We start from the raw sequence: 20530 nt of genomic DNA, 5'->3' as shown, positions 1-20530 counted from the left end.
GTGGCAGTTACTTCAGCTCGTAGAGTCAGTGAGCTTCAAGCCCTGGTAGCCCATGCTCCGTATACTAAATTTCATCATAACAGAGTAGTCCTCCGCACTCACCCTAAGTTCCTGCCAAAGGTGGTGTCAGGGTTCCATCTTAACCAGTCAATTATCTTGCCAACATTCTTTCCCAGACTGCATACCCGCCCTGCTGAACGTCAGTTGCACACATTGGACTGCAAGCGAGCGTTGGCCTTCTATCTGGAGCGGACACAGCCCCACAGACAGTCCGCCCAATTGTTTGCTTCTTTCGACCCCAATAGGAAGGGGGTCGCTGTCGGGAAACGCACCATCTCCAATTGGCTAGCAGATTGCATTTCCTTCACTTACGCCCAGGCTGGGCTGGCTCTAGAGGGTCATGTCACGGCTCATAGTGTTAGAGCCATGGCAGTGTCGGTGGCCCACTTGAAGTCAGCCACTATTGAAGAGATTTGCAAGGCTGCGACGTGGTCATCGGTCCACACATTCACATCACATTACTGCCTCCAGCAGGATACCCGACGTGACAGTCGGTTCGGGCAGTTGGTGCTGCAGAATCTGTTTGGGGTTTGAATCCAACTCCACCCTCCAGGACCCGATTTTGTTCTGTTCAGGCTGCACTCTCAGTTAGTTGTTCTTCGAAGGTCAATTTCTGTTATGCCCTCGCCGTTGCGAGGTTCAATTAACCTGGTTTCTTGTTTTGAGTGAGCCTGAGAGCTAGGGATACCCCAGTCGTGAGAACAAGCAGCCTGCTTGTCCTCGGAGAAAGCGAATGATACATACCTGTAGCAGGTGTTCTCCGAGGACAGCAGGCTGATTGTTCTCACCTACCCTCCCTCCTCCCCTTTGGAGTTGCGTTTTTTCCCTCAATTCTTTGCTTGTCATTCAACTGAGCGGGAACGGTCGCGCACGGGCGGGAAGACAGCTGCGCATGCGTGTGGGCGTGCCCTGCGTGCGGGACCTCCCGCGAGATTTTTACTACGGTTTGAGGGGCTGCCGTGGACGTCAACCCAGTCATGAGAACAATCAGCCTGCTGTCCTTGGAGAACACCTGCTACAGGTATGTATCATTCGCTCTCTCTCTCACACTGTGTCTCACATACGCACCTGCACACACTCTCATTCTCACACACAAACTCTCTCTCTCTCACAGACACACCCGCACCCAGACTCACTCTCTCTTTCACATACACACTCGCACATTCACTCTCTCTCTCACACACAGTCACTCTCACATACATTCTCTCAAACATACACACTCCGAGGAAAACCTTGCTAGCGCCCATTTCATTTGTGTCAGAAACGGGCCTTTTTTACTAGTAAAGTTATATAAGTAAAGTGTCTTAATAAAGTCACATAAAAGAAGGTAAGCAGTGTCTTTATAAAGTTATATAATAAGTAAAGAGTCTTAATAAAGTTATATAAAAAAGTAAGAAGTGCCTTAATAAAGTTATATCAAACATATAAACGGCAAGTGACCGTACTCACTTGCAAATGCGCAGTACAGACTTCCCTCTCTGTCCCACCCTCGCGTCAAGATGTCATGACGTCAGAGGGTGGAACAGAGAGGGAAACGGAGTCGAATTGTCAGACGCCGCCGCTGCTGCCTGGAAAGGAACATCGCGTGAAACAACCTCCACCCTCCCCCCCATCCCTGCCGCCGCTCCCTCCCCCCTCCATGCCGGGCCCCCTGCACTGACCTGACAGCGCCTCTCACCTCCGTGTGGAAGCGCTGCAGGCAGCAGCAGAGCGATCTGTTGCTGCCTGTAGCGCTTTCACACAGAGGTGAGAGGCGCTGTCAGGTCAGTGCAGGGGGCCCGGCACGGAGGGGGGAGGGAGCGGCGGCGGCGATGAGGGTAGCTGGACATGGGGGGAGAGGCCAAGGTTGCTGGACTTGGGGTGAGAGCAGGGCACAGAGGAGGGTTGCTGGACATGGGGGGAGGGGGGAGGCCAAGAGAAAGAGGAGGGTCGTTGGATATGGGGGGAGGATAGGTGGACGGGGTGAGGCCAGGGGAGAGAGGAGGGCTGCAATACTCGCCCGTTTTTACGGGCTTAACGGCTAGTTATAAGTAAAGAGTCTTAATAAATAAATATACAAAAGAAGTGCTTTAATAAAGTTATATAAAAAGTGAAGTGCCTTAATAAATAAAATTATATAAAAAAGTAGGAAGTGTCTTAAAGTTATATAAAAAGTGAAGTGCCTTAATAAATAAAGTTATATGAAAAAAGGTAAAGAATGTCTTAATAAATAAAGTTACACAATCCTCAGTTGCCCTTCTGTTTACTATGCCGCGCAGCAATGCCAGCACAGCCCATTCAAAGTGAATGGGCTGTGTCGGTATTAGCGCACAGCAGCCGCTAGCGCAGCTTAGTAAACAGAGGGGAATGGTCTGTTAAGATCAGGTGGGATTTGTTAAGAGCCACCAGTCAGTTCTGAATGTATGTGAAATTCTTTTGTCTGTGATACCTTGTCAAAAATATGACCATCGTGTCCTACTATTGGGACCTTGATAAAGAAAAAACATTTGAAAGGGTAGGATAGTCATATCTCTTCCAGTCCCTTCAAGCCTTTGGGCTGGGCCATCACCCAGAAGCATCGGTTTTTGTAAATGATGCCTTCTCTGGTTATTTTCCTATTTCCCGTGGGACCCGTCAGGGATGTCCCCTTTCATCTTTAGTATTTATAGAACCGCTTTTATGTAAACTTCGAGCAGATCCTTCGATTGAGGGAGTTACTTTTAATGAATCGATAATTAAGACTCTTGCTTTTGCAGATGATATGCTCCTGTTACTTCACAACCCCTGCGATACTCTCCCTAGACGTTTGGACTATTTTAGAGCATTTGGGTCTTTTTCAGGACTGAAATCGAACTTACAGAAGTCAGATGCCCTTCCTACTCGTGTTGAGATCTTGGACAGGTGAGTGAGAGCATTTCTGTTGACTTGTGCCCAAACGTCAATTGAGTACTTAGGAATATACATCCCTACAGATATGACCACACTTTTATACCACTAAAGTAGGCCCAAGGCTTTAAAAAGGTTTGTATTGAGGAGAAGAGGGAGGGGAGGGGTGATTTACTATTATAGAATTGCATTGCATTTCTTTTCTGTTTGCTAAATTTGGGGATATAAAATCTAATAAAAATGTTTCAAAGTAAAAACAGCAAAAATAAAAATGCTGAGAGATTGGAAAACATTACCCTTGTCTCTCTTGGGCTGCATATATTTGTATAATATGGTTATTAATCCCACAATGGCTATATTTATTTCAGATGCTTCCACTCATCCTAAATGTAAAGACAGATGCCTCAAACAGACAGCCCTGCCTCAATTTTCATGGTAGGGAAAGAATATAACATAAGTGTTGCCATACTGGGAGAGACCGAAGGTCCATGAAGCCCAGTATCCTGTTTCCAAGAGTGGTCAATCCAGGTCACAAGTACCTGGCAAGATCTCAAAACAGTTGCGCAGATTTTATGCTGCTTATCCTAGAAATAAGCAGTGGATTTTCCCAAGTCCATCTTGATAATGGCTTACGGACCTTTCTTTTAGGAAATTATCCTAACTTTTTAAAAGTCCTGCTAAGCTAACTGCTTTTACCACATTCTCTGGCAACGAATTCCAGAGTTTAATTGCACGTTGAGTGAAGAAAAATTTTCTCCAATTCATATTAAATTTACTACTTTGTAGCTTCATCGCATGTCCCCTAGTCCTAGTATTTTTGGAAAGAGTAAACAGACTATTCAAGTCTACCCATTCCACTCATTTAGCATATCTCCCCTCAGCCATCTCTTCTTCAAGCTGAAGAGCCCTAGCCACTTCAGCCTTTCCTCATAGGGAAGTCATCCCATTCCCTTTATCATTTTTGTCGCTCTTCTCTGTACCTTTTCTAATTCCACTATATCTTTTTTGAGATGTGGTGACCAGAACTGCACAGTATTCGAGGTGCGGTTGCACGATGGATGAATACAAAGGCATTATAACATCCTCATTATTCTTTCCATTCCTTTCCTAACATTTTATTTGCTTGATCCATCTAGCCTCCCCGGTAAGATAATTAGAGTCGAACCTGCTGTTCTGTGTAGAGCATGCATCTTACCTTTGTTTAGGATTGTACCTGCCTCTCTGTGCAGGTTACAACCCTCTATGTCATTTGATTTCATTTGATGCCACCCTCTTGCCAGGTAAGGATCCTCTATATTTATCCCATACCTTTTCGAATTCTGTCACTGGGAGGTTCTTCCAAGCCTCCACCACCCTTTCTGTGAAAAAGTATATTCCACCTTTCAGTGCCCTTGTCCGTGGTGCTGATGATGATAACATGGAGTTTTAATCCATCTTTTCAAGTCTAACTCCTGGAATGTTTGTTTTATCCATGAATTTGTGTAATCCACATAGAACTGTTAAAGTATCTGCGGATTTATTAGTAACTCAGGGACCATAAGTGCCTTCCCAAAAGAGCTTACAGTCTTAACAGGAGGTAAAGCGACTTACCAAAACCCAAGGCCGCAAAGAGAAGAAGGTAGGGATTTGAAAGCTGGTTCTAAGCTCACTGCTTTAACCACTAGGCCATGCCTTCCGGTGATGGCAGCTGGGGGTCTTCCTTTGAGTTCAGCCGTAATGGAAATGGTGTCTTAAGAACAGAATTCAAATGTGAAGATATAACAACACTCTTTATTCAAGGGAGGAAAGGGATCTCATCCTACTGTGGCAACCGGAACACAAATTTCTTAGCACACATTGAAAAAGTAATCACTGATCCCAAAAACCTCCCAATGAGGATTTACTTGTATTTTTTAAAGTTTCTTTTTTTAATTTTTAATTGCAAACCAGTAATACACTGTTTCAATTTCAGTTTTCTGCTATTTCACAATACATCCTTAAGTCTTAAGAAGAATGACTGATCCTCATGGGTGTAAGTAAATAGCTGTCAAGAAAAGGATGCGATCTGAGACCCTGGCCCCGGCCAAGGTGCCTCAGGTTTAAAAGGGTTCAAAGTGTGCCACGTAGAGGGGCATTTTTGAAAGAAATGTCCAAGTTGGGATTTTGATACCTTTGTAAAACGTCCAAATCCGGAGGTAGGGAAAAACGTATTTTCAAAAAAAGATGGACGCTGATGCTGCCGGACTGGAGGTAAATTTAACAGCAAAAAAGGAAAGGGATCGATGATCGATTGTGGGGGCGAGAAGAGGGCGGGCAGTTCGGACGAGCGGCGGCGATCCCCGGGCGGAACTAGGTCAAGGCTGTCTGAGGCGTGCCGCGCGGGGCCCTATGCGGCCGCCTCGGCCTAAGACCGGCCCTAGGGACATGGATGGGATGGCAGGGCTCAGGGAGAGAGGGGAATTGCTGGATACATGGGTGAATGGAGGGGGGCAGGGGAGAGAGGAACAGATGGGAGGGCAGGGCCCAGAGAAAGGAGAAAGTGCTGGAAATGGAGGGGAGGGGAGAGAGGAGAATTGCTGGATGTGGATGGAGGAGAGAAGGGTAGAGAGGGCCAAGGATGGACTTGGATGGGATGGCAGGGCCCAGGGAGAGGAGAAATTGCTGGAAATGGAGTGGAGGGGAGAGAGGAGAAATGCTGGATGTGGATGGAGGGCAAATTGGTGAATTTAAGGGCTGGATCGGAACACTTTGAAGGCAGATGCTGAAACTGGAGAAAGGATAGGGACAGGGGGCTACAGATGGTAGACAGAACACATAAGGACACAGGAGGATGGTGGACACGGTGAGAGAAAAAATATCAAATGGAAAGAAGACACTGCATAAAACAGAAGACACTGGGACCAAAGCGAATAGAAAAACTAAATGATCAGACAACGAAGGTAGAAAAAAAGTATTTTATTCAGAATTTATTAATTGGAATATGTCAGCTTTTAGAAATGTGCATCTGTGATATTTTGCATGTAAGTTTCAATTTTTCTAGTATTGCTGCATGCTGAGTCTGACTTCTTGAGGTAACTTTCCAGTTTTGCCTTCATATCTGTTGTGTCATGTGTTTTTCATATGTGATCAAGGTACAGTATCCTGCTAGCATGTAGTATTCGCAGCCTTTTTTTTTTTTCACAAGGTAGTGTATTGGTGTTATAGAGCCTGGTGTAATTACAGTTCTGCCTTTCCATGCATAAGGTTGTAGCTCGTCCTGTCCTTGGAATTAGTGCTGTTATGGTTTGGTAAGGTTCTGACTGTGTTTTTGCACAAGTTTGTGTATAGTGTTTTGCAGTGGAGAGATTGTGTGTCCGCGCCTCTGACCCCCCCCCCCCCCCCCCCCCCCGGGGTTATGAGAATTTGAACTACTAATTGTGGACTTGAACTGAATAATTTCTTGGGAGGGGGGGTTTCATGATAGCATTGTGCTTATTATTTCAATCAGTTTTTCTGTACAAGTTTAGCTTCATTTGTCTTTATTTGAAATTTCATAAATAAAAAATTTTCTAAAAATTGAATAATCTTATCACTGGGCGGGGGCGGGGCTAGGATGGGGCCCCACCAAATTGGTCTGCATAGGGCCCCGCACTTGCTAAGACCAGCCCTGCCTGACAAGATCCCAAAAAAGTACAAAACATTCTATACTGCTTATCCCAGAAATAGTGGATTTTCCCCAAGTCCATTTAAAAATGGTCTATAGACTTTTTCTTTAGGAAGCCGTCCAAACCTTTTTTAACTCCACTAAGCTAACCGCCTTTACCACTTTCTCTGGCAACGAATTCCAGAGTTTAATTACACGTTGAGTGAAGAAACATTTCTTCCGATTCGTTTTAAATTTACTACATTGTAGCTTCATCACATGCCCCCTAGTCCTAGTAGTTTTGGAAAGCGTAAACAGACGCTTCACATCTACCCGTTCAACTCCACTCATTATTTTATAGACCTCTATCATATCTCCCCTCTCTGTGCATTAGTTCTTATCCCTGGCACAGAATTAACTGCTTTGGGGGAACCTCATCTATCCTAGAAATTTTGATCTGTATTTCACCTGCTCCACAGACTTAAGAAAATAATAGATACAGTGTAGATTTGGGTTCAGCTTCCACCTGTCCGGTTTCCGAGCTAGCCCTGTCAGCAAGGAAACCTGTCAACCAGGTGAAGAGTTATTAGGAGTATGATTAGAACTAAGATGTGGGACACTGTAGGCTAAGGAGTCCTTGTAAACCAGTGCATTCTGGATCTTGTAGTCAGGTGTGTAGATGGTGCAGTCACATAGGGCACAAGGGAAGTGGTGGTGGAGTGTTATGTAAAATAAGAGATGTGTCTTATGTAAATTACCTGGCTTACGGTATAGTCCTATCATACAGGTAGAAAGTGGTTTGGGGCAGAATTTGTTTTCCTCAGAGATGTGTGACGACTTCTCGTTACCTCTAGACTGACTTTAAAAAACTCTGCATGTCTGAATTACATCATTTTACACTAGAGCTGCATTCTGCTTCAAATTTTAATCACCTTTAATCGTGCGATGATTCACGATTACAGATTTTTAATCGAAATGCAGCCCTAAATAACTTAAAAGAATAAAAAGTAATGAAAAGATTAAAAAATACAGAATACAAATTGACACATTACAAATTAAAGAAATCAGCCCAAAGCTGTGTATTTTAGACAGGGAATCTGATTCCTGACTCCCTGTCTCTCAGCACTGGTGTAATAAAACCCCTTTTCTGTGATGCTATCAGAGTTAGTGCTTTATTTCTTTGACATCTGTAGTGGGGGGGGGGGGGGGGGTGTATGGAATAAGATGATTGGTAAATGGGCTGCAGTGCCATTATGGTAGGTACAGTATGTTGCACTTTACTACACAGGGGTAACCAACGTTCCTGAGATAATAACAGTGCTACATGGTCTGACATATATCGTTATGAATCAGTTTCACTGCAGCATTATGTATTCATTGTAGTCGTTTTAAACAGTATAATGAAAAACTGCAAGGAATTGCAATAATGTAAATGGCTGAAGACTAAGGCCAACACTCGGGTTCTTAAACTCTGAGGGGGGGGGGGGTCAATATTCAAAGGGGTTTAACCAGGCTGGAGGGGCTGAGCTCAGAGTGCCGCCCATCTTATGGAAAGGAAGCGGAAGACATAGCTCATTATGAAAATCGTATTAGTAAAAACTGTTCTCAGTTCACACCCTTCCCCAACCCCAGGGATGTGATATGAAATAAGCTGCAACTGTTTTTCCTCCTCCTCCTCCCCCCCATCTTCAAGAGCTAAGGAGACCCTGTTATCAAAATTAATCACATCAGGTTCCATCTCCTAAAACTATACCAAATGACAGAAGCGTTGGTGTGAGTAGTGGGATGAGTATAAAAGAGGGCCCAGCCAAACATTGTTTTTCTTAGTTGATGGCGCCATCTTGTGGCATAAAGAAGAAATAGGACACCGCAAATGGACCAAGAAACCTGGGGTCTGCTTTTCAGAAAACACTGAGCTCCCAGGTTACTCCTAAATCTGTGCCCTACGGTCAGCCAAACTTAGCATCCTACCTTTCTAGCTGAAAATTCATATTATAAATTTAGGCCTGTCGTTCGTTTACGTAGATTTATGAACCTAGTGCTGAAAATCAGTGCTAAGCTCCCAAATATTTTTCCAGTCCAAAATCTACTCCTGTTGTCACTCATTTAAATAAAAAAAATTCTTAAATTTAGGAGTTTAGTGAAATTTTGATTATAAATTTAGGGCCCTGTTTACTAAGCCGCGCTGTAGGCACGCTAGCATTTATAGCTCACGCTAATGCTTGAGACACCCATATATTCTTATGGGTGTCTCTAGCGTTAGCGCATGCTAATTCTTAGCTCATACTAAACATTTTTTTGTTTGTTACATTTATACCCCGTGCTTTCCCACTCATGGCAGGCTCAATGCGGCTTACATGGGGCAATGGAGGGTTTAAGTGACTTGCCCAGAGTCACAAGGGGCTGCCTGCGCCTGAAGTGGGAATCAAACTCAGTTCCCCAGGACCAAAGTCCACCACCCTAACCACTAGGCCACTCCTCCACTCAAGGAGTGCACCTTAGTAAACGGCCCTTAGGGGTCCTTTTACTAAGCTGCGTAAGCGTCTATGTGTGCCCAATGCGTGCCAAAATGGAGTTACCACCTGGCTACCACGTGGCTCTTGCGGTAATATCATTTTTGGCGCAGGTCTGAAAAATAATTATTATTTTCGGAAGCGCGTATCAGATGTGCGCCAAGTGGCAGTTGACGCGCATAGGTCATTACCACCTGGTTACCGCATGAGACTTTACTGCTAGGTCAATGGTTGGCAGTAAGGTCTCAGACCCAAAATGGATGCACATCCATTTTCAGCAAAAAAATTTAAAAGCCATTTTTTTTACATGTGCACTGAAAAATGTTTCCGCGCACACCCAAAACCCACGCCTACACTACCACAGGCCATTTTTCAGCGTGCCTTTGTAAAAGGACACCTTAGTCACTTAGCCCTAGTAAATTATCAAAGAGGACAATTTAGGAGCTGAACTCTCAAAATAAGTGTTGCCATACTGGGAAAGACCAAGGGTCTATCAAGCCCAGCTTCCTGGCAGAAACCCAAATAGTAGCAACATTCCATGTAGAACCCCAAAGAGTACCAAGATTCTAGAACTCTAAAGAATAACAAGATTCCATGCAGAATTTCAAAGTGTAGCAACATTCCATGTAGAACCCCAAAGAGTAGCAAGATTCCATTCAGAATCCCAAGTACATAAGTACATAAGCGTTGCCATACTGGGAGAGACCAAAGGTCCATCAAGCCCAGCATCCTGTTTCCAACAGTGGCCAATCCAGGTCACAAATACCTGGCAAGATCCCCAAAAAGTACAAAACATTCTATACTGCTTATAGCCGCTGATGCAATGCAAGGGAATTTGTCCTATATAGATTTGTTCAAAAAATGTAAGCAGATCCAGTTGGTATCCTTCCAGTGTACCTGAGAGTATCATCTCCACATTCAGGCATTGTGCATAGTTTCAAAGAAACCAAAACCTGGAAAAATTTGCTTCAGTTGTGATGTTTGATGAGATTGGCTTGGCAGAAGACTCTCCAGAAATGCCTCTTAAGACATTACGTCCTCTATGGGAAGATGGCTGCATTGACGATGAAAAGCCAGAACCATACAAAAAAAGTTGGCTTTATTGGTATTTGGACCCTGCAAAAATGAACAGAGGTATCCTTGTTTTGCAGTCTGCTCCAAATAAAGAAGAATTGCTGAAAACTGCTAAGGAGATCTGTGAAGATAAAATGTATCTTAGAGCAATTGAGCATTTGTTCCCTGATATTGTCTTGTTTTACCAAAATGTTTTAGGAAAACAAGACAAATAGTTTTTTTGGGAGAATAAAACCTTTGACTACAGGGCCCGTGGATTTTATATATTTATTTATTGATATTTATATCCCACATTATACAAAGAAAAATATCGGCTCAATTTTAAAGGTCATATGAATACAGGAATACAGTAGACAAGTTTTAGGCCAGTGTGTTGACATTAGTTAACATCTTGTAGTAGAAACCTTTTGAAAAGGAAAGTTTTTAGTAATTTACAGAAGGTTAGTTAATTATTGATGAATCTTATTTCCATTTAGTATCAACATGAGAGAGTCCTTTGGTGCGTATTGATTTATATTTTATGGGGTTTTTTTTAATAGTTGGGAAAGTGAAGAACAAGAGAGTCTCTAGAACCTGGGTATTGCATTACAGGTTGGAAGGTCAATCATATCTTGTAACCAGGGGCATAGCTAGATCTCGGCGGGAGGGGGGTCCAGAGCCCAAAGTGGGGGGGGGCACATTTTAGCCCATCTCCCCCACCGCTTCCGATCCCCCCCGCTGCTGCCACCAATGCAAGGTACCTTCGCTGGTGGGGGTCCCCAACTCCCGCCAGCTGAAGCATTTATCTGTCCCGCGTTGGTCTCGCACTTGCGTCCTCTCCTGTTTTCAGCGCGCCATGCACTGCACGTTCGTTTTAATGAAACTGAGCATGCTCAGTTTCATTAAAAGGAGAGCATGCATGGCGCAACTGGAAACAGAAGAGGACGCAAGTGCAAGACCAGCGCTGGACAGATAAACGCTTCAGCTGGCGGGGGTTGGAGTCGGGGACTCCCGCCAGCCAAACGGGGGGCACCAGAGACAATTTGTTGGGGGGGGGGGGCCCAGTCCCCCGTGGCCCCCCCATAGCTACGCCACTGCTTGTAACAACACACAAAATGCACAAAAAGGCCTCCAGAACTGGAACAATGGTACAGTCTTTATTGAAAGTGACCCGACACGGGCCGTGTTTCAGCGCTCACCAGCGCCTGCCTCAGGGGTCGAGATGAATATTTCTTCTAATTCTTAACAGTTCCAAACTGATTGTACCAAATGCTTCATATCGAGGTTCAAAAGAACCGTTCTACAATCCAAGGTGAACGGTGCTGGACGCCTCTGAAAACTCACAGTGAGGTTCTGTGTGAACGCCAAAACACGGCCCGTGTCGGGTCACTTTCAGTAAAGGCTGTACCGTTGTTCCAGTTCTGGAGGCCCTTCTGTGCTTTTTCTTTGTTGCTCTATTTTCTTTTGGACCCTTGCTGTCTGCTATAATATCTTGTATACAGTTGGGTGTCATCCAGTATAGTATTTCGTAAATGAAAGGTGCAGGTTTTGAAGACCAGTAGCCTTTATTGGAAGCCAATGTAGTGTTATGTGGAGTGGAGACACTTTCTCAAATTTAGAGACATTATAGATCAATCTTCCCACAGCATTTAATGTTGTTTACATTTTCTCTAATAACCATTCTTCGTTACCTATATAAATAGCATTGCAATAATTTATTTGGGAGAGTATTAATGCCTTGACTAATGAGTGAAAAGTTTCTGTTGTAAAAAATGGCTTTATTCTTTTTTCATTTCCAAAGAGTTTTGAAGTCCTTACTTGTTACAGCGTTTACATGATCTTCAAAATGTAGGTATTGGTCAATTATTACCCTTAGTATTTTTAACTTGGATTCTAGAGGGTAAATTATATGATTTATCGTAAAACTGTTGTAAACTGAGGCACAGTGAGGATTGGTTATGATTGAAAATTTAGTTTTGTCCCTGTTTGTTTAAGGTTTTAATGCCCAGTACGAACCTTTATACCCTGTAATCACACACCAGGCACGGCGTCACACCACTTTCTGTTCTCCTGGGGGAAACGCAGTTTGAACTTTCAGTTTGTGAGGAGAAGGAGAAGTGTGGGGTTATTAGTCAAAGTCACCTTCATACCCCTGAGGGGCCTCCATGGTCAATGTTGTCATCCTTATGCATCATGATAAAGATTATTTCCGTCTCTTGTCCCCTTCTATGGCTTGTATCAGACTGAATGTCACCTCCATAGCCCTCCCTCAAGAAGGCTCAGTGACTTGTCCAAGTCCCTGGAACTGTGGTTTCCCTCTTGAACATGTCTAGCAGCATCTGAGGTGGCAGCGGTCCTTCAAGTAGGCCCCAATGGGTCACAAGACCATTGAGGCCGTGGAGTCTTCTGCAGGGAAAGGAAAGAACCAGAAAGGATAAAAAACAGAGACTTTTATTAAAGAGGCTTCATGTTCACATTTTTGGGCACTCCCTTATCCAGTCAGGTGAGCGTTTTCTAAAAGAGTTTCCTGTCGATACTGCTGGGGAGCATCCATTTTGTCCCAGCAGAGCAAAGTGTGATATCACTTCCTCTGTGCTCTTCTGCCACACAAAATGGCTGCCTCCAGCAGAGACTAGATATGCCAGTCCTATAATGGAATCTGGGTGCCCAGATACTGTTATAAGATAGGCTTTCACTGCACACCTATAAGGAGATGCCCACTGTTAGAACTGCCCCCCCAAATGTATTACCCAGTGTGAGAGGTCCTGCCCACAGCCCACCTACCCTTGAATGTCAAGCAAAGTAGGGGACAGAATTTAATCCAAGGTGGTTGAGCATCTCTTACCATCAGTGAGAATTTCCAAAGACCCGGTGTTCCCTCCTAGGAGGAAAAAGAAATAGAAAGGTATAAGTTGTGAAGAGGTTCATCCGCCGTAGAAGATGCAAGAACTTCTGAGCAATGTGAACGGTTTCCTCTGGTGGAAGCTGATAGAGCGAGGACAGGACCACAAACCCTGAGGTCACGGTATGAGTGGACTGGAGCCCTGTCTTTCCATTCCCTCCCTACCTCTCTCACCTCGTCTCTTGATGATGAGAATGGCTGTGGCAGCAGCTGCCACCAGCGCCAGGAGGATAAGAGTACTGAACATCACACCGACTGCAATGCCAGGCCGGGTGTCCCTGCCTCTCGCAGTCTGAGGATCTGAACATGGAGATAAAAGATTTGAGAGGCGTTAATTGGGTTGGGATGAAGGGGTTTGAGGTACTGAAGGCAGGGTTGGCATTAAGGGGGTGATGGCTCTAGGTTCCTACGCAACAGGGGGCCCCAGACCTATTTGAAGCTGAATGAGGCACTGAGGTTTTGGGGACCCTCCCAAATATCTGACCTGGGCTCTGAGTGAAGATTAGGCGATTAGATGTCTGCTGAAGTTTATGGGAAAGTCCAAGAGAAAACCTGGCTGGAAGAAATTGTGTGTTACTGGTTCCTGCCTTTTGGAATGGAACTGAGTGAGGGGCTTATAGGATGGGGTAGAAGGGGTTTGTGAGAGTAGGGAAGAAGGGGTGAAAGGGGCTAATGGATGAAGTTGGGGAGTGAGGAGGGGAGAAGTAGAATGAACTGATAAAGTTGGGGTGAGGTTGGGAGAAGTAGAATGGGCTGAGGGATGGAGTTGGGGGGGTGAGGAGAGGAGAAGGGGTGGAAGGGGCTAATGGATGAAGTTGGGGCGTGAGGAGGGGAGAAGTAGAATGAGCTGATGGATAAAGTTGGGGTGAGGTTGGGAGAAGTTGAACGGGCTGATGGATAAAGTTAGGGTGAGGAGGGGAGAAGTAGAATGGGTTGATAGGTGGAGTTGTGGTGAAGAAGGGAGATGTAGAAGGAGCTTTTAAGATGGGGCAGAAGGGGTCAGTGAGAATGGAGATGGCTGATAGGAAGAATTGGAAGGACGTTGGGGGGGGGGGGGGGCAGTGAATGCTATTGATTTCTCTTGTCCGTATAAGTCTTTAGTCTATTGTAGAAAAGTAAAGACTCTCAGAGGACAATTTTCAGAGCTATTTTCCACAGTTCACCCACCAAATTCCATCCCTTCACTCCAGTGCCTCCCTGGTTAGCCATTCGCTGCTACTCTTACCCCAGACCACGATCTGTGGCTCTTCCAGTGCCTCATGCTCCACACGGCAACTATAAGGACCCCCGTCTTCCAAGGCGGTAAGATGGAGGGTCGCTCGCAGTTGGTAGGTACCATCCGAGTTGGGGAGAATGTCCCTGGGAGGCCTTTGTGGTTGTCCGATGTCGCTCTCATTGTGGAGCCAGGTCATACGGAGGGTGGGAGGGTAGAACCCGGTAGCCAAACAGGAGAGGACCAGGGTGGCACCATCATCGCTGTTCCAGTTTGTAATGTTCACCTGAGGAGCAGCTGTGACATGGGAGAGACAGTGAGAGATGGAGTGAGTTGGAAGATAAAACTAGAGATGGGAGAAAGAAGAAGAGGGCTTAGGAAGAGAAAAAGAGACAGTTCAAAGAGGCAATGACAGAGACAGAAAGAGAATTGCAGTTAGAATGATCTTTGCTTCAGACTCATGGGATGCCTCTGCCTTACCCTGTCTCTTAAACACCGTCTTTCCAAAATTCAGGAACGTCTTCAGCCATTTGAGACACTCCCCTTCCAGGTACCCCTGCAGTGCTTGGTTTTGCTCTCCATCAGCATTCCACTTGTGTCGGGTCACCTCTGCATAGGGCGAGGCAGCGATCCAGCGCAGGTTGCTCTTGTCAAAGACCAGGAAGTCTCTGCCATCGTAAGCAAAGTTACTTATCCCGTGGACAATGCCGTCTTCTGTCAGCTCACAACCATGTGACCACTGCAGGGTGTGAATCCCTAAGGGAAAGGGAGAGACAGAGGTCTCTTGTGGGACAGCGAGGAACACAGATTCCTTGAGGAGAAAAGGCAGATGGGGAGTAGTGTGGGACAGAGTGTCTCACCAGTTCCTATTTCCTCCCTCCCTTTGTGGATCACAGAGTTTGAATTCCTAAGGGGAGGGAAGAAATAAGGGTTAGTGTGGGACAGAGTGTAAACCACTGAGAGAAGGGAGAGATAGGGGACCATCTCTAACCCTGTCACCAGGGAGGGACAGAGAGAAACGCTTTGGACTGATGGTGAGAGGGTTAGAGATGACCCCCTACCTGGGAGGGACAGAGAGAGACTGATTGCCTAAGACCTCATCAGGCCAGGTTAAATACCCGGCTCTTTACTTCAATCTCTAGAAGGCCAAAGGAAAAAAATACACAAACACACACACACACACCACCAATATGTATACATCAAAAGCCTTTGGGAGAGAGCGTGGGTCTCACTTAATGACAGTGAGTTCACCCAGAACTGTCTCAAAATCCCTCAGGTCTTCTGCTTTTTATTAAAAATGCATTAAGTCATAAATTAACTGGTCACATTACAAATCATGGGACACAAACTTTGAAAAATCATTGGCTATGTTATATTGGGATACATATACAGGAGCTCAGGGAGGTCCTGGCGGGGACCTCTTAAAGATGTATTTAATAGATCTTTAGAGACGGGAGAGGTTCCGCGAGATTGGAGACGAGCGGATGTGGTCCCGCTTCACAAAAGTGGAGACAGGGAAGAAGTGGGAAACTATGGACTGGTAAGTCTCATGTCGGTGGTAGGAAAAATAATGGAGTCGCTGCTGAAAGAAAGGATAGTTAACTTTCTAGAAGCTGACGGGTTACAGGACCCGAGGCAACATGGCTTTACCAAGGAAAATCCTGCCAAACGAATCTCATTGACTTCTTTGACTGGGTGACAAAAGAAATGGATGAAGGCCGTGCGCTAGATGTAATCTACTTGGATTTCAGCAAAGCCTTTGATTCAGTCCCCCACAGAACACTCGTGAATAAGCTGAAAGGGCTGAATTTAGGACCAAAAGTGGTGAACTGGATAGAAAACTGGTTGACCGACAGGTGGCAGAGGCTGGTGGTAAATGGAATCCGCTCGGAGGAAAGGATGGTGAGCAGTGGGGTCCCTCAGGGGTCAGTGCTGGGGCCCATTTTGTTTAATATATTTGTGAGAGATAATGCTGAAGGGTTGGAAGGAAAGGTTTGCCTTTTTGCGAATGACACAAAGATAGCCAATAGAGTGGATACCCTGGAGGGAGTAGAAACAATGAGAAGGGTTCTCCAAAAGTTAGAAGAATGGTTGAGGGTCTGGCAGTTAAAATTTAATAATGAAAGTGGTTTGGGGATCACTTGTCTGAAGGTTTCACATTATATTTTATATATGAAACTATAAGAAACCTTACATCTGTAACTTCTAACTCTAAAGTGCAGAGTGATGCATTACTAATTGTATCCGATATCCTGTTATGACAATGTTATCAAATCTATGTAAGCCACATTGAGCCTGCAAATAGGTGGGGGAATGTGGGATACAAATGCAATAAATAATAATAATAATTTGGGGTGTAGAAACCCAAAAGAGAGATACCGAATAGGAGGGGAGAGATTAGTAAGCTCGATTCAGGAGACAGACCTTGGGGTATTGGTGTCGGAGGATATGAAGGTGAAGAAACAATGTGACAAGGCGACGGCCATGGCCAGAAGGATGCTAGGCTGCATAGAGAGGGGTATAACCAGCAGAAGAAAGGAGGTGTTGATGCCCCTCTACAAATCATTGGTGAGGTCCCACTTGGAGTACTGTGTTCAGTTTTGGAGGCCGTATCTTGCTAAAGATGTAAAAAGACTAGAAGCGGTGCAAAGAAAAGCTACAAAAATGGTATGGGATTTGTGTTGCAAACCGTACGAGGAGAGACTTGCTGACCTGAACATGTATACCTTGGAGGAAAGGAGAAACAGGGGTGACATGATGCAGACGTTCAAATATTTGAAAGGTATTAACCCGCAAACGAACCTTTTCCGAAGACGGAAAGGTGGTAGAACTAGAGGACATGAATTGAGGTTGAAGGGGGGCAGACTCAGGAGTAATGTCAGGAAGTATTTTTTCATAGAAAGGGTGGTAGATACATGGAATGCCCTCTCATGGGAGGTGGTGGAGATGAAAACGATAATGGAATTCAAACATGCGTGGGATACACACAAAGGAATCCTCTTTAGAAGGAATGGTTCCATGGAATCTTAGCGGAGATTGGGTGGTGACGCCGGTATTTGGAGAGTAAAACCGGTGCAGGGCGGACTTCTATGGTCTGTGCCCTGATCATGACTGAATAGATACGGATGGGCTAGAGTGTAAATTTTAAGGGGCTTCGACGTTAGCTTCAGAACTTTTAATACAGGAACAGTGCTGGGCAGACTTCTATGGTCTGTGCCCTGAGAATAGCAAGGACAAATCAAACTCGGGTATACATATCAAGTATCACATACCATGTAAAATGAGTTTATCTTGTTGGGCAGACTGGATGGACTGTTCAGGTCTTTATCTGCCGTCATTTGCTATGTTACTCTGCTTACATCTGCAAGTTCAGGGGATTCAGGGTACTTTCCAAAACTGCTAGTGGTTCTAGTAAAAATCTGTCATTTATAGGAATGCGGAACTATCTTGCATTGTTCCATACATCATCAGTATGCTCAGACATCTGCATGCATCAAATTCACTTTCTTGTTCTCTTCCAAACATGTTTCTGTCTAATAACAGTTTCCTGCATCTGGTAAAGACAGCATTTAGTCATTTTCCATCTTATTTACTATACTAACATTTAACCGCTAATATTCCTCTCTATGAATGGGGGGGGGGGGGGGGGCGGACCATTGTTTTCAAATATAACCTTAATATCATCAAGACAAGCTCTAGGTTGATGATGACGAGAGGATTAGAGCAAACCCTGTAGGTCTCTCACCTCTGCTTTCATTGGTTCTCCTCCTTAGGATCTCCACGTTTTGCTGGAACCAGAGCTCTTTCTTCCGCCGACTCTGGCTGCCTCGCTCCCAGTACTCAGGCTCCAGGGCCTCCTCCATCCACCGTTGCCTCGGGACCTTCCTCTGGGTCTCTCTGTTGTAGCCATCAATGAGGACATCGTCCACTTGCCCCTCTGCCATGAAGTCTAGCAGTCCCGTGTGGTCATACGTGGCGGTGTACATGTAGGTGAGGGAGTGTGAAACTAGAGGAAAGACATTCTTATGTCAAAAATACTTTAAAGTCTCAGCTCTTCAAATTCAGGAAACTTTATCAACAAGATACTGTCTGCTTGTTTCTCTTTCTCCTTCTCCCCTCCGTTAAGACACTCCACCCTCATCTCCTTGGTACAGTGCTAGCATTAGGGGGTGCAAAGAGTGCAAATGCCCTGGGCCCCCATACCAAAGGGGTCCCTGTTGATGAATTTCTAAATTTCTGCCCTGGGCCTGCATGATGTCTAACAGTTGCCATGCCCTAGAAGGAGCATAAGAATGCAAGATACTGAGTAAGACCAAGGTATGGTTGCCAGCTTGATCCAGATTTGCCTGGCAGGATTGAACTAGTCCTGGGTTTACCCCATTACATGCAGGGACTTGTAGTTTTGCTTTTCTTGATATTGGGAAATCAGAACTACAAATCCTCCACTGGATGCAATGGGGTAATCCCAGGACTAGGTCAACCCTGCTGGGTGAATCTGGATCCAGTTGGCAACCCTAAGGTCTGTCAAGACCAGCGATATCCTGTTTCCAGCAGGGGCCAGTCTGGGTCACAGGTACCACAGACAGGCAGATTATACCAAAACACTGGCCCCAGGGATTTTTAAAAAATCCCAGCCCATCTCCCCATCTCACCTTGCCTCTCCAACACCATGACCTGGCCTGCAGTAGTGAAAAATACAAGTGCGAGGGCTCAAACTCCTGCCGCTGACCCCCTCCTTCCACGCGGCCTTTCAGTTACTAACACAGGAAGTCTGTGCCAAGGGAGGGGGCAGGAACATGACAGGACTTAATTTTCCTTGCTTTTTGCTTCTTCGGTGGCAGTGACCTTCGTGTGCGCAGGTGTTCCTCGGTCACGACTCCTAGTGGCACTCAGTCCACCAGGGCAGGCCCTGAGGCCTGATAGGGAATCCACCCCTAAGAGATCTGAGAGCTCAAGTCAATCTGCAGAAATTAAACATTTTGCTTAAAACCCATTTTTTTTCGTCAAGCGTTTGAAATATGTGTTGAGGATTTATTGAAGAAGATATTGCAATTTAAGAAGTATAACTCCTCTGTGTGTGTGAATGTTCCTGAGTGATTGAGTTAGTTTTTAATAAGCATTAACAAGCAGATCCCATAGAGCAGATCTGTTTTTCCTTGTTCATTTCTAGAGATAAGCAATCGCTAATTATTTCTTGGGATTTTCCCTTCAAACCTCTTTTGAACCCTGCTGTGTTGCTGGGAAATGGGGAGGGGGTGGTGGGGATGGAAGTTATTCCATTCAGAATTCATTCCTAGTTTGCCAGCGATCTCATTTCCCCTTCCCGCTTAACTACTGCCTCTCTTCCTCTTCCAGAAGACACGTTCCCATCTGGGATGGGGTCAAGGGGGGGGGGGGGGGGTGTGGGGAGACTGGCAGGGGTAGCAACATTACCTGGAACTACTCCCCTCCCACAGAGGGTGAGCACAGCCAAGGAACCAAGAATGGCATGGTAACAACCAGGCCTCCGACCTCCCAATGCTGCAAACACCATATGACTTTCCCCACCCTGGAAAAACAAAACAAAACCCAGACCCGCTCCCCTTGCTTTCCTAGCGCCGCCGTGAGCCTTTCTGAGGTCTTTGACCCTTAGGAGCAGTGGGGAGAGAATGAGGAAATGACACCCCTCTCCCTCGCCTCCACTCGTAATCAGAAAACGTCCAGGCCCTAGACAGGTTTTCAGTTGTGCATTTGTGCAGAAGGCGGAAGTGTTTGGAGAAGGCTGGAGCGGGCCCTGGGCAGGCTGCCAAGGCCGCACCCTCTTGCACGGAGAAACTTTCCCACAGCTTGGTCTCACCGTTTCCCTCCCAGTCGGCTACCCTCTGCTTCCTTTTTAAAGAGACATCCAGAGTTACCAAGTTACCCAGATCCAGGGGGCTGATTTTAGGCCAGTCCTGGATTCTAGACAACCCTATCCTGATGCATTATGGAATCTGAAGTGCGAATTTGGGAATCGGGGACTACAAATATCACATTGCTTTGGGATTTAAGTTCAAAACCTGGACTGGCCAAAAAAAAAAAAAAGGTTTCCCCTCATGGAACTGGGTAACTTGAAAGCTCTGGACACCCCTGGTGTTTCCCCATCACATGTACAGAATTCTGTTTTTGCTAGATAAAGAAGTGGGAAACCATCAGAACTACAATTCCAGGCATGCAGTGGGGCAAACCCAGGCCTGGACCTAGAGTTAGGTGGCAAACCCTGTTGCCAATGTTTATGTTGTATGTTATATTATGTAAAGGTCCCACCAATTCCCTGATCAATCAGATTCAAAGTGGATAACAAC

General features: G+C 45.4%; 1 protein-coding gene across 3 annotated transcripts; it reads right to left on the bottom strand.

Moving 5' to 3' along the window:
• Positions 1-11118: 11118 nt before the first annotated feature.
• LOC115466196 (class I histocompatibility antigen, F10 alpha chain-like) lies at positions 11119-20031 on the bottom strand. Of its 3 annotated transcripts, none has more exons than XM_030197297.1 (7): positions 19641-20031; positions 17953-18213; positions 14688-14963; positions 14220-14504; positions 13169-13294; positions 12938-12973; positions 11119-12495 (listed from the first exon to the last, which is right to left on the bottom strand). In XM_030197297.1, the coding sequence occupies exons 1-7, from the start codon at positions 19738-19740 to the stop codon at positions 12470-12472; spliced, it is 1110 nt and encodes a 369-aa protein (XP_030053157.1). In that variant the 5' UTR covers positions 19741-20031; the 3' UTR covers positions 11119-12469. The 3 variants fall into 3 exon arrangements, with proteins under 3 accessions (XP_030053157.1, XP_030053156.1, XP_030053158.1); XM_030197296.1 differs by having other exon boundaries at positions 11119-12498; positions 19641-20030; XM_030197298.1 differs by lacking the exon at positions 13169-13294 and having other exon boundaries at positions 11119-12498.
• Positions 20032-20530: the final 499 nt, after the last annotated feature.

Source organism: Microcaecilia unicolor, chromosome 3, assembly GCF_901765095.1.
Source record: "Microcaecilia unicolor chromosome 3, aMicUni1.1, whole genome shotgun sequence".
NCBI classification, from domain to species: Eukaryota; Metazoa; Chordata; class Amphibia; order Gymnophiona; family Siphonopidae; genus Microcaecilia; species Microcaecilia unicolor.
The sequence above is the reverse complement of the archived record's forward strand: the minus strand, read 5'-3'. Positions and strand labels throughout refer to the sequence as shown.